Source organism: Argiope bruennichi, chromosome 9 (assembly GCF_947563725.1).
Source record: "Argiope bruennichi chromosome 9, qqArgBrue1.1, whole genome shotgun sequence".
NCBI classification, from domain to species: domain Eukaryota; kingdom Metazoa; phylum Arthropoda; class Arachnida; order Araneae; family Araneidae; genus Argiope; species Argiope bruennichi.
In genome coordinates, this window is record NC_079159.1 from 73,590,632 (window position 1) to 73,605,155 (window position 14,524).

General features: G+C 29.1%; 1 protein-coding gene across 1 annotated transcript; it reads right to left on the bottom strand.

The window, feature by feature from the left end:
* Positions 1-1,904: 1,904 nt before the first annotated feature.
* On the bottom strand, positions 1,905-9,688 carry LOC129985274 (PI-actitoxin-Axm2b-like). The gene is made up of 3 exons (XM_056095244.1): positions 9,528-9,688; positions 5,386-5,604; positions 1,905-2,166 (listed from the first exon to the last, which is right to left on the bottom strand). Exons 1-3 carry the CDS (start codon positions 9,589-9,591, stop codon positions 2,150-2,152), a joined length of 300 nt encoding a protein of 99 aa, XP_055951219.1. The 5' UTR covers positions 9,592-9,688; the 3' UTR covers positions 1,905-2,149.
* Between the last annotated feature and the right edge of the window lie 4,836 nt (positions 9,689-14,524).

A 14,524-nucleotide genomic window follows, 5' to 3' on the forward strand; every position in this document is an offset into this window, starting at 1 on the left:
AGGAAAACTGTTCGCTCCATCTATTAAATTCAGATCAGGTGCTTGTCTTTGAGACCAAACGTCTTCCTCGTTTATCATTGCTAAATAAATAGCCAGCCGTAATGGATGGTGACATCTGAAGAAGAATATGGTGTCCTAAAAAAAACCGGAGCGAGTCCATACCGTGTGAGCAAGATTTACATTCAACGAAGCACACTTTTGCATGAGAAAGTTCGAATAATGAAACTCTGAAATACAAAGTAGCAGTGTTAAGAAGTGTGACATTTTTTTAATTTGCTTTTATGTTTTGCTGTTGAGTTTTCGCTGCCCATTAACAAGTATTAAGGAAAAGAAATAAATAAAAGAATTAAGGAAAAATAAATGAACAAATGCTTACTTTTGTCACGTTTCGTTTAATATTCTAGACTTCTTTTAAATAGGATATGTAAAAATAAATGAATTTATTTATAATTGCAGACATTCCACCTAATTGTTTTATAATTAGTTTAACTAGCATTTTTCGAAAATTGTGTTGCTTTGTTCATAAATGAAACAGTTTATTAGATAAAAATTGAGGATCTTAGATACGAAATAAATGTAAAGTGTTCATTCAGAATCGTTCTTAAATACACAATTTAGAATTAAGCTAATATATGAATGATTCATTTAAATCATAACATATAGAGATGTTTATTTGTATCACCTAGAATTATGGTTCTTTTAAATATTTATTTTGATTAGATTTATGCACCGTTCAACTTTATTTGCTCACTTTGCCACTTTTTGCTTTCTCTTATACATCTGCGCTATATTTACAAAACGAAGAGTGCTAGCTGAATAAAATTTAGCACACAGAATTAAAATCTATAATGAATTCACCTATCAAATTTTGAAGCAAATTCAACTACGGTTGACTATCTGTCAGTCTGTACTTTCAGAAAGAAGTAAACATGATAATTCAAAAATGCAATGACTTAAATAGTTCAAATTTGGTATGCGATTTTGTGATTACAAGTATAGTTCTGGGTCAAATTTTTGCGTCTATTGGTTGAAGAAAACATGCTTAAAATATAAATTCGGTTTTGACATATTATTAACGCCAAACCAGGCATTAATCGCCAAATAGCTGATGAAGGATGACAAGACAGATTCAGTAAAAATGCTAAATTCCATGCCAAAAGCAAGTATTTTGTAACTATTGTTCGCCAGTGCCATGTAAGGTGTTCTCTGGCTTGGCTATTAGAGAGTATGCGAGAAAGTGTTGGGGAAACCACTCCCACTAGTTTCAAAACTAATAGTTTCTTCTCTGAATAATCACAATTCATTTATAGAAAGATAAAAAATATATGAAGATACTGTAACTAAATTCATAAGAGCTACATGGTATATTAAGCATGATAATTAAATATATCTGTGATGCTGTGCGTGTTTGACTAATGATTGTGGAAGGGAATAGAACATTTCTATCCAAACTCTGTCTAGCTAAATGTAATATATTTTCTAAATCATTTCTAATTTGCCTTTTATATACTCCTACTGGCATATACGATCATTATTTTAAGCCTAATTATTAAATGCACAAATGATGCACTGAATCTTTAAGATCCCACAACTGTTAAACAACTCTATCAAAACATTTTGAAATGGCATGATCCTCTATAAGGAAGATAACTGTGTTTCTTTAATAAATTTCAGAATAAGAGTTTCTTTAACTGTATCTTACTTTACTCAATAATAAGCATTTTTTTTGTCAGTATAGAAATTGATATATATTTCAAAAATGATACCAGATAAATGTAACTATAACAAACATTAAACAATTTCTTTCATGGAATAAATAAAAACTGATGAAACTATTTGCGAGAATTGGTGATTATTTATTAAAAAAATTAAATTCGCATTTGCAAGAAGAAAGATCAACTATGAAAACTGCTCAACAAATTTATTTCAACAATTTTTTAAACATATGTAAAAGTAACAAAATATCATAACATTGCAAAACATATCATAATATAATATAATAAACATTCCAAAAATCCGCCATTCATCAAGCTTTTGTATTCAAAGTCGTACTCTCATATGCTGAAATTCATATTTTTAATAGTGAACATATTATAATTTTAAAAAAGACAACTTTTTCCGTTCTTTGTTCGATTTGATTCTTTTAATTCTATATGAAAGATCCATCTAAAAATAAAAAATAAAAATTAAATATAAATAAACAAAAAACATAAAATGCTTGAAAAAAAACTTTTACTTTGAAATTAATAATTCATTCATAAAAGAAAAACAAATATTTTTAAATTTTTGAGAGGATTTTTAATGATTTCTCTGTTTATATTTCAAATTATAAAAAATAATTGAAATTTACAAAAATTATCAAATATAGGAATTTAGGTTTAAAAAATAATATCTTAGTTGTTTTCAAAAGTAAGAAAAATATTTTTACATAAATTAAAAATAATTTTATATTTCTAAATGAATAAAGAACATTAAAGGCAAATTTTTATAGGTGCATTAAAGATAATTTTTTTATTTTAAATATTTTCTTTTTTTAATTCTTGATTTATAAATCATTGTTATAAATTTTATTATTCTTAAAATAAATTTTTTTCAAACTGATTACTAAACAACGCTAGTCATATGGTGTTAAAAGCAATTTAATGTTGGTGACTACGTTTGAGAGTCGATGTTTTGCGGAAAAATGATTTTTTATACTTTACTATTCTTTATGTTTGAAAAGTTGTCTGTATAAAATCGTGTAGGAAACAACACTGACATAAATTGCATGAAAGATGCCACGAAATTAAGTGTTGTCTGATTTCGAGAAAGTCATAATTGTCGGATATCATGGAAATGGTCAATCCTTAAGGGACATATCTAGAATGTTAAACATTCCAAAATCGAAAGTAGCTTTTGTGATTAAGAAATGGAAGGGGAATAATGATTGTCTGAATGTGATTCGACCCGGCATATCCACGAAATTAAGAGACAGGGACAGACAAGTGCTGTCCAAAGAAATTCGGAAAAACTACACTAAACCGATGACCCACATACTCCGGGAGTTTCAACAAGCAACCGAGTCTGTTGTTTCGATAAATACCATCGGCAAGATAACACATTTGCTTGGTTTCCATAGTCTTGCTGCAGCCCATCAGTCTTTGATTACAAAATCCAACCGAGCTGCTCGTTTGAGATGGTGCAGCGCACATCGAAATTGGGCCGTAAGTCAGTGGAAACAGGTTCTGTGGAGTGATGAATCAGGGTTTAATCTCCACCAGAGTGATTGCAGAGTCTGGTTTTGGCATATGCATGGAGGACGCCTTTTGTCAGAATGCATTGTGCTTACAGTAAAGTTTGGCGGAGGTGGAATTATGGTCTGACGGTGTTTTTCGTGGTATGGACTGGGACCCTTGATCACAATTCAAGATAAGCGCAACGCAGACTCCTATTCCACTATTCTAGACGATAATATGCTTCCTACGCAGTGGCAATCGTTATTTCCAGGATGACAACTCCACTTATCGTATTGCGAGGTCCACCATGGATTGGTATGATGACAATGTGGTGAACCAACTGAACTGGCTTTACTGGAGTCCACACTTGAACATTATAGAAAACATCTGGGACGAGTTGGATTGCTGAATTAAGCTGTACGGAAACCATCCGAAATCGATGAAAGAACTTGTATGTCTTCTCCAAGCCGAATGGAACAAAATACCACTGTATTTCATCTAAACACTTTGGAAAGCATTGTCTCAGGTGGAGGTCGTATCAACTATTGAATATGATTAAATTGTTTATATCTCTTTTATCATAGGTGTCCAATTATTTATTAGTAAGTGTATTTTACATCTTTAAATGCTAATTTCTCAAATTCTAATCTTTAATAGCATTTTTTATAAGAAAATCATAAATTAAAATATAATGCTCATTTTTTTGTTTAAATTTGGTATAATAATTACTTAAAATGATTTGTAGCCCTTCATTTAGAAATATTCTATAGTTGTTTAAATACTTTACAATTCGAAAAAAGTGAAAATTTCGTGCTATTTATCAGTCGGACTCCAATATTTAAAGAACGGATAGAGATAACGCATTTTTTAGTTAAAATAAAGGTAATTTATTGCTTAAACTATCTGCAAATCTTAAAGCAAATCATTTGATAAACCTTTAAACTAAAATATTTTTTCTTTACTCATCTTTTCTGCCAAAAATCCTTTTTCCTAGTTTTTTTAAAACTTTTATCATTCAACTTTATATTTTGGTTTCAATGATATTGTTTTTCCATCCTTTTTAGTAAACATTTGAAAATATAACTAGTGTTTTTAGTTTTCAAAAAATTCAACCCGAACATAGGCGCATGCCATAATTAAATGATTATTTTCTAAATACATTCTGAAAATATTGAAATGCTCTATCAATGAAGTACACCAGTGTACAAAATTATAAGATTCTTTCAGGAATCAGGAAATAAATAACAATTTAACTATAAAATTCCTTTTTACAATTATGAAAAAAGTCAATCGAAACAAATGTGTAATAAAATTATCGCTATTCTTACCTTTTTTGTACTGATCGACATAAAATAAAACATTAGTAACACAAAATCTACTGATCAACATAAAATAAAGTATTATTAACACAAAGTCGCTCTTGGTGACACAAAATAAAAAAAATTAGTAGCATAAAGTTTCTAATTATATGTTCCATAGATCCTTAAATTCTGATTGAATATCCAGCATGCTGTCACATAAAGAAAAATACTGAAATACCAGAAAATAATGGGGACTTTTAAAAAAATTGAAAAACTGAGAAAATAGTCTTGTCTTATTAATTTTAAATAAAATTTGATAAATAAATATTTTTTATTTGAATTTTAGTTTAGTTATTTTCCATTACTCCGTTTCTTGGAAATATTTTTAGTAGATCACAATTTTTTCTCTCACCTAAAGCCAATGAGTGGTAAAAGTAGTTTAAAAAGACCTAATATATACCCATTTATTGTGGAATGAGCGTAAATCTTAGAATTAAAGGCTAAATTTACCATCTTTTCTTCTTAAAGCTTCAGATAATTAAATGAATGGAAAATGGAATTCGTAACAAATGATTTAAAATGGCATCACCATGCTGATGCTCATAGTTAAACAAATATTTAAAATTTTAAACGAAATAATTTATATATATCACAAATTTTTCAAAAAGTTATGCTAGTCTATCAAATATGCTCAAATTATATATATATATATATATATATATATATATATATATATATATATATATATATATATATATATATATATATATATATATATATATATATATATATAATTTTATTTATATATAAATTAATTTTTCTTGTTGATAAAGAATTAAAGCAACACAACTATAAATCTGTCGAAGTACCTGAACCATAGTCGTCTGACGATCCTGATGAATTACTTGAATCTACGCACGTATCTTCACATTCTTCCCTGCTTCTAAAATTGTTGGCGTTGCCTCGGCATCCACCATATCTAAACAGTTCACATCTTCCATTACTGTCATCGTAATAATAACGGAAGAAAAGGCCTCTGCAGGGGCCGGTTTCCGGCGGAAGGTAACATATACTATTGTCTTGCGCCCCTGCAAAATAATAATAATTAGAAGAAGAAGAATGGTTATTAAGACACGCACCTCAAAAATACCATTTCTAAAGTGTGTCCCAAAATTAACATTAGATTTGAATATGCCGCCATTTGTACAGTAAAGTGTTGCAACCCTATTAAAAAAACCATTTGACAGCTGATAATTTAGGGCTAGTAAAAACTGGAGCGTTGCATAATAGAACAACTTGTTAACGCAAGATTTGAATCAAATAAAATACGATTTTTTTTAAAAATTGTTTCATTTCTATTGAATCGTAAAGTACAAAGGATAGGTTTATGTATAGAACACATAGGGAAAATGACCTCCAAAGTTTTGCCAGCACATACACACACTTTTGTAGAAATTTTACATGGCTATCTTGCATATATGTGGCTGAATTTCTTTGATGCAGCGTTGAATTTCCTCCTTCTATGTGCACGTATTGTAGGCTTGTTCACATAGACCTTTGACTTCAAATAACCCCATAAAAAGGAATCCATTGGTGCTAAATCACACGATCTAGGGGGCCCATTCTGAAATTTTCGAGCTGTGGCTACCAGACGTTATTTTTGAAATACTGTTCAACAATGAAAATAAATTGTTCTTTCGTGTAACGCTCCATTTTTACTAACTAAACTATCAGCTGTCAAATGATTTTTTAAATACGGTTGAAAACAATATACTGCACGAATGGTGGCAAATTGAAATCTTGCGCTGATTTTAGGACATCGTTTAGATACTTCACTTTTAGCATATTCATTGCAAAAATCTTTCTCTATCTCTATCAATAATAAAAGAGAATATGTATGTGTTTGCTGGGACGTTACATGAAAGAGTATTAGTCTATATCTGTTAACTTTGGTGCCGATATATTTTAGAAAATGGGAATGGTATGAATTTCTTAAAAAAAGTTTTTTTTTTAACTAAGCATAATTTCTGCCATAAATTTCTAAAACATTACAACACGAAAATGAATTTGATATCATTTTATAATTAAAACAGATATCTTTATAATGATACTAATTTAATTGTCATATACTTTTAAAGTTATTTAAAGAATGGTTTACACATTTTACAATAATACATTTTATTGCTGCAGTAAAAATCCAAATTATTTTCATTGTTTTCATCATCATCATTCATTCATCATCTCATGAGGAGAATTCTAAAAATAAAAAAAAAGGGTGTTGATTTTTTTTGTGTTTGCAGCCTTTCACAAATTTCAGTCTTTTATAGAGATGGAAAAAAATAACATTTTTATTGATGAGAATATGCCAAATTTTCGGAATGAACACTGCTCCTAATTTATTGTGAAAGTTAAAAATGAAAGATAACTGCTCTGTATTAGACATAAATACTTTTGTTTTTGCGTATATCTATATATCCTGTCTATATATATATATCTTGTTCAAATTTTCAGTCGTTAATAAAATACTTTTTATTCATCCACTCAAGTTCAAATACATTTTTAAAAACTTGTAGTATTATTTGTAAATTTGTCCAGTAATTTCTATTTGGTCGCCAAAGTAACCAAATCCGTCGCCATGTCACCAAATGGTCGCCAAGTTTGTCGACAGGCTTTATTTTGCCGCTTAACATTGTAATTCTGTCATACGTATATACATATTTATATTAATTGCAATTTAATAAAAAGTAACTAAAATGCAAGGAAATACAGTAAATATGTTTTTATTTTCTGTATACCAAGAATAGAAAAAATACAGTAATCGTAAAAAAAGTCAAACTCGTGACTTAGACGATTCTCCGCGTTCTTGACCTCCGTGGATTCGAAAAACATAATTTTAGTATTATGTTCGCCATCTTGTGTGTGACAAAGATAACTCAAAGACGCTCTGAGTTAGACGGATGAAATAGTATACATGGTATTTACAAGAAATATGCAGATTTCCATCAACTTTTGAACAAAATTCATTCAGCGGAAGAGGTTTGTTTTGTTGTTCGAATATATATTAACATGGTAACCAAAAAAATGAATAGACCTCGACAGATAAAATTCAGTTCATTGATTAAACATCCATAATGAACATTTCTAAAATTTCTAAGTCAAATACAACAAACATTTCTAAGTCAAATACAACAAAGGATCGACCATCTGTCGATCTTTATTTTCAGAAGCATTAAACGCGATAACTCAAAAACACAATAAATTAAATATGTTAAATTTGGTATGAGATGTTGTGACTACAATTGTAGTTTTATGTCAAATTTTGGTTCCAATCTGTTGGGAGAAACACGCCTAAAAATTCATCTTTATTGAAGAGTATGTGAGAAAACTTTGGGGAGACCTCTTCCACTCGTTGTTTTTGCCCAAAGAATATTTTCAAATATGTTTTGTTAATTTAGGTTGTCAAACATACGCTGAAGTTCCTCAAAAGAATTGATAATGGGTTAATATTGTTCAAATTAGTTTTGAGATATATTAAAGAAACAAAAAACAGCAATCAAAACCTAACAGAATGATCTCCACAAAAGTTTCTCGCATAGTCTTTAACAAACTTTCTCCTTTTCGCTTGCGTACTTTGGGCAAGATCACGATGTCTTGCATAACAATAGGGAGCAATCGCTCGGAAATATTAATCGTTGGCGCGATTCTGAAATTTTATTGAATCTATCCTGCGATTTTTGGCGATTTTTTTCCAGCATGCTATGTTCAAAAATCGAATTACTATCTTGTAAACTTTTTTTTTTGCTACCGATTGGAACAAAAATGTGATAAAGAACTGCAATTGTAGTCTCAAGATCCCTTACCAAATTTATTATATATATATTTTTAAATTCATTTCACATTTGAGTTGTCGTATTTACAAGCATGCAAAATACCGACCACCAGACCGTGAATTCTTAAACAGATAAGTTTCGGCTTTTATACGTATCCACAATTTAGATATTAAGCCTGGGAACCAAATTTTATTCATCTAGCTCTTTATTTTTTGTAATTATCGTATTCACGTGTATTCGGACAGCCGGACAGGCAGACTTCTTCCAAATGTATTTGTTAAAAGTCTGATAGAAATCTACAAATACTTTATAAAGTTACATACCAAATTTTATCCATCTAGTCTTTTTGGAATTATAATGGACAGATAGAGGACGGGCAGACAGACAGGCATAATTATAGAGATTTGTTTTTGGTCACAGAGAGGTTTGAAATATGGAAATTTATCGAAACCACGAGTTCGAATCTTTTTACGATTGCTCTCTTTGTATTGCACTCTCGACTCTCTTCGATTAAAGACACTTTATATGTATCGCATACCAGCAATTAGTAATGAGTTTAGTAGTATGCTATCAATCATTTCTAAGCATGTGTTGCTCTCTCGACTCTCTTCGATCAAAAGACACTTTATATATTTCGCATACCAGCAATTATAATGAGTTAGTCGTATGCTATCAACCATTTCTAAGCATTTGTTGCTCTCTCGACTCTCTTCGATCAAAGACACTTTATATATTTCGCATACCAGCAATTATAATGAGTTAGTCGTATGCTATCAACCATTTCTAAGCATGTATTGATGTTTATACTGTAATTCTAAAAATATAAACATTAAATAAAACGTAGATGTAGCTAAAAAAGAAAATTTTAAATTCATTTTATACTCAAAATATTTCAGAACTACATACTGTGATTTAACTCAAAACAGTAATGGATGTTTTTGCCTTAATATAAAAATTTGTTATCCAAAATGCTCATTAGTTTTATTTTGATAAATGGTAGCACTGCATTAATAAAAATTAATATAGAAGAAAGGAAAAAAAAATCTGCTTTTTTTAAAAAATATGGGTTTTAAAACTCGAATAATAATCGTCTCTACGTTGTTTCGGAATTATTTTAAAATTAAATTTAATCAAATTTATTTATATAACTGTTTAAAGATAATAAAGAAAGCATATCTTACCGACAAAGCTTGCAAGAGTCATTGAAATCAGAACTACACATAGAAGTACTTTTGTTCGAAACATATTTTAGAGTTGAAATTTGAGGTAGACCCAAAGGAAAGCTGAACTGCTCTATGATAAATCAACGAATAACTGCAATTTCAAAAATTCTGTACTTCCGAGTCTTTAAGTCTGAGTTTTATAAAACTCTGAAGGGTTCATTTAATACAATGACTATCCCATTATCCTTGTATCCATGACGATGCAAGGATAATGAAGTCAAATTGTCTCCATTTGAAATTTACATTTTTTGATAAAGACATTTTTGACAAACTCTAATTTAGAAACCAAATTAGCATTATAATATTTTTGAAAAAAAAATTGAAATGTTTTTCTGTAAATATTTTGATCAATTTGTTAAATTTCTTGATTCGTAAAACTATTACTTTCTCAAACAAATTGGAAAAAACAGAAAAAGTTGCAGTACTTTTCAGTAAAGTTGCGCCCTATCATTTTATAGTTAATTTAAAATGACTAGATAGCATAATATTTGATTTTTCAAGACGAAAGCTGTAATCATATCATTGGTTGCAATACTTGCATTCAAGGTTAGTATAAAAATCAGACAATTTATGCCGCGTTTCATTTGGACACTTTTGCACAGTCATTAAATACAAATATGTTTTAGAATGATTTTACAGAAAGAAATTCAAAAATTAAGGTTAGACTATATGTCATAATGATACTTGAAAAATGATGTATTTGTTTTCTTCATAGGCAAAACCTATTTGGACAGCATTATTTGACCATAGAAGATAGAATACGATAATAGGCTCATCAGATGATGAAATAATTTCAAAACTTTCTAGTAGTTTCTAGTATACATAAGCATGATTGACAAATGGTCAGTATTTTTAACAGATAAACATTTTAAATACTAAAATTTTACACCAAATTTCATTTACCAATGTTTTAGCTTTCGCATTTACAGGCAAGCTAATGGACCAAATCCATCAAGCCGTCTTTTGGCTCTAGATTTAATGTGAATCTAGATTTAAACCAATAAAGGAAAATTAAAAATTAAATTTGTATAAAAAATAACCTGTTTTCATTGGTTTTTCAAATTGGGATTATGCTTTATTTTTATTGTATGTCATATTTTAATTATTTATGCTGTGTGTTTCATTAATTAAATTTCAATTTTATGTATATACATTCTTACGTAAATAATTTCTTCTCGTAATTCATTAAAAACTACTTATATTGTACCTTTATAAAGGGACATACAAATAGTAATACAGTACATAAAAAATATACAATATAAATAGACTTGTATAAGGGTATCGTACCTGTATACATTTTATACTTTATTTAAAAAAGTATATGGATTTTATGGATGGATAAACGCATATGGATAAAAGGATAATATAATGTATGGTGGATATAGATACATATTAGAGAAGCCGGCGACCTGGCCTAGGGGTAGCGAGTCTTTCCCCGTGATCTGTGGGTCCCGGGCTCAAGTCCTGGTTCGGGCATGATTGTTCTCTACTCTGTGAGGTATGTGAAAGAAAGGGGTTGTGCAAGCGAATGTATGTGTCATCTTTATATGAGCTATAAGTCAGACTTCTGCCCTCGAGTGCTCAGGGGCTTTGTCCTCAGAAACTACTGCCCACTTGGCTTAAATCGCTGACAGTTCGTCAACGGGCTTGTAAAGTGTCATAAGTAACAACAACATATTAGAGAAAAAATATGCAAAGAATTTATGTAATCAATACAAAAATTAATATACAAAGAATTAATATAACTTAAAGAATTTTTGTTTCTCAACTTCAAGCAGAAATTTTTGATTTAAAATAAGTAGGGTAGACTGTTGAAATTTGGACAGTCTTTTTACTTTCTCTTTACTTATATAGTATAGAAAAACCAAAGTAATCATCAAAAGATTCGAAATCGAGATTTTGACGAATCTCAACGTTTTTTGGAAAATGTCTTTATGTCTGTCTGTCTGTGACAAAAACAACTCAAAAACGCTTTGAGATAGACGGTTGAAATTTGGTATACGGTCTTTGCACCAAAATTGTAGATTTATATCAAATTTTGGACAAAATCTGTTCAGAGGAAGGTCGTCTGTCCTACTGTTCGAATATAAGTTTACACGATAATTACAAAACGAAGACGGCAAAATAGATAAAATTCAGAACACAGATTTAACATGTATAGTGTAGATACATGACCAATGTTGAGCCAAATCCAACTACAGGCTCACTGTCTGTCGGTCTGCACTTTCAGAAATAAGTAAACTCAATAATTCAAAACCACAAAGACTTAAATATATCAGATTTGGTTTGAGAATTTGTGACTTCAAGTACAATTTGGTATCAAATTTTTGTATCAATCGATTGATAAAAACATGTCTAAAACACAAATTCCATTTTTGGATATTATTAACAACAAGGCAGGGATTACTCGCCGAGTATCATACGATAAATTCAGTAAAAGTGCTATATTCATGTCAAAAGTTAATATTTCGTAAATATTGCACATGCCTGTGCCATGTAAGGCTTTTTCTGGCATTTTCTTACAAATTTATTAGAGAGTATACGAGAAAGTTTTGCGAAGACCACTCACGGTGGTGATTTTTGTAAACTGACACAGAATTGTATATGCAGTAGTAAAGAAAACAAAACATGCATTTTAGATGATTCTTCTCCCCCGGTTGAAGCAAAAATTGTGACGATTGTAGTCACAAAATCAAATATCAAATTTTATTTATTTAAATCAATGTATTTTTGAGATAATGTTTGCAAGATTGCATAATTTAATTTAACAGAACGGTCAATATTTTAACGAATTAACACTTTAAATGCTAAAATTGTGTACAAAATTTTATTTACCTTTATTTCAGCTTTCGCATCTATAGGCACGCTGATCTATCAAATCCGTCAAGGTGTCAATCTCTTAACGGATTTGATTCTAAATAAGTTATGGATCTAGATTTAAACTCATTTTCAAATGGGGATTATGCACATATATCTACGATAAAATGGATTCATTTTTATAACATTTCCTATTTTGATGATTTTTGCTGTGTGTTATTACTTTAATTCAGTTTCAATTTTATATACATACATTCTTAAGTTATAAAAACTATTTGTATCGTACCTTTATCCATTATAAAGGTACGATACAAATAGTAATATATAATAATATATAAATTACAATATATTATATAAATAGTAATATACAAAAAAATGGTAATATAAATAGGCCTATATAGGGCTATCGTACCTGCATATCTTTCACACTGTACTTAAAACTCTTATTTAATTTTTCATATGGATACTTATTAGAGAAAAATAAACATACTTGCAGATTTTATACCAAGCAGAAACTTTTGTTTTAAAATAAGTAAGGCAGACTGTTGAAATTTGGATATTTTTAATGTGTGAACAAAAAAATGTAGTTCATTCTTTTTATTAAAGTTATATGTATCTTATTTTATGTAACAACTATTTATCTTTACTTTTCAATATTTATAAATTGTGAGATTAAAAAATTCATTTAATAAAGGAAAATTATATATATTACATTTTATAAAGGAAAATTAATATTGCATATAAAAAGATCCGTGATACAAAATGATAACAGACTTTTTATTGAATTTTTTTATCTTCTGTTTTTTGCGCTGATGTTTACATAGATTCGATATTTGATACTGAGAAAAAATTGAATCTCAACTATGCGTCTCCGATCTTTTATAAAGAAGATTTAAATATTAGTAAAACTTAAAACTATTTTACCTAAAAAAAAACTGTTTTTTTTTTCTTACGTTCTGTTGGAAAATTATGAAGCGTGTTTGCAGCATAAAATTATGAAGCGTGTTTGCAGCATTTTGCAGCTTACAAAATACTCAAATGTTCTTCTTCGGGTTTTTTCTTTGTTTCAATTGATAGGTTGAAATTCATTTTAGGCCATTACAAAATTATAAACCATATTTCGAATTCCTTTCTTTGTAATCCATATTTTATATTTGCCATTTTTTATATAGTTCTAAACAGATTTTTTTTTCAGAAAATACTTCTCTAGAATTGTACGAATTATTATATTTGATTTTCTCTTTCCCAGGTTTCTTAAAAAAATCTTTAAAGGTGCTTATCAAAAGCTGTAGTAAACAACGTAAGATACAACGTAAGCTAGATATGTTAGTGTGGATACATACGTAATGATAGACTAGCAAGTCCATTTCTCTCTCTGGCAATTATTTATGTCTTTCATCCTGTAGGGCAGGCCGGTCTTCGTGGGTTAAGTCATAGGTCATATGTAAACTCCATGTCTCTGCTCCAAGTTATAGCCTCTATAATCAAATGTAAACTCCATGTTATAGCCTCTACTCTTTGTTAAATAAAAGTAAGGTACGTAAAGGTAGGACTCGGGCATTGTACAATAAGGTATACATATGATGGTTAGATTAATTTATGAGCAACAAAATTACCATATAGAAATAATTTAAAATTGTAACTGTAGACTTTTGGTTGAAGTAAGAAAGATTATGGAAAATGCATAATTTAAGTTACACTTTGTGATCAAAAATATATGGGTACTTTAGAATTATGATATTCAACCAAAATACTATTTTTGATTTTAGAGCAAACTGTATTTGAAATTCGACCAGTTAAAAAATATGAACCCAAGTTTTAACATTTAGTGATTAGAATAGCATGTATTTCTGTCTTTCAAAAATAAGGCGTCGCTAATTTTTTTCTAAAAGATATATAAACTTCATTGTGTGAAATAACGTTACTTAAAAAAAAAAAAAAAAAAAGGATTTTGAAATTTTTTATGGTTTGAAATTTAATGAAATGTGGCCGAAAACATTAATAAATAAAGTTAAGCACGAAAGAAAAATTATAAGCTTATTTTCTGTCTTAAAAATAAATGAAACAACAAAAACACGATAGCGTATATTCGGCATTAGTGTGATCCTTTTTAACTGCTATGTTTCGCAATGAAACTG

Bases quoted from the DNA above. Each gene is read 5' to 3' on its own strand.
- LOC129985274 (XM_056095244.1), bottom strand. From the start codon at position 9,591: ATGTTTCGAACAAAAGTACTTCTATGTGTAGTTCTGATTTCAATGACT. The intron at 5,605-9,527 runs GTAAGATATGCT...ATTATTTTGCAG, and splicing joins GACTCTTGCAAGCTTTGTCG to GGGCGCAAGACAATAGTATA.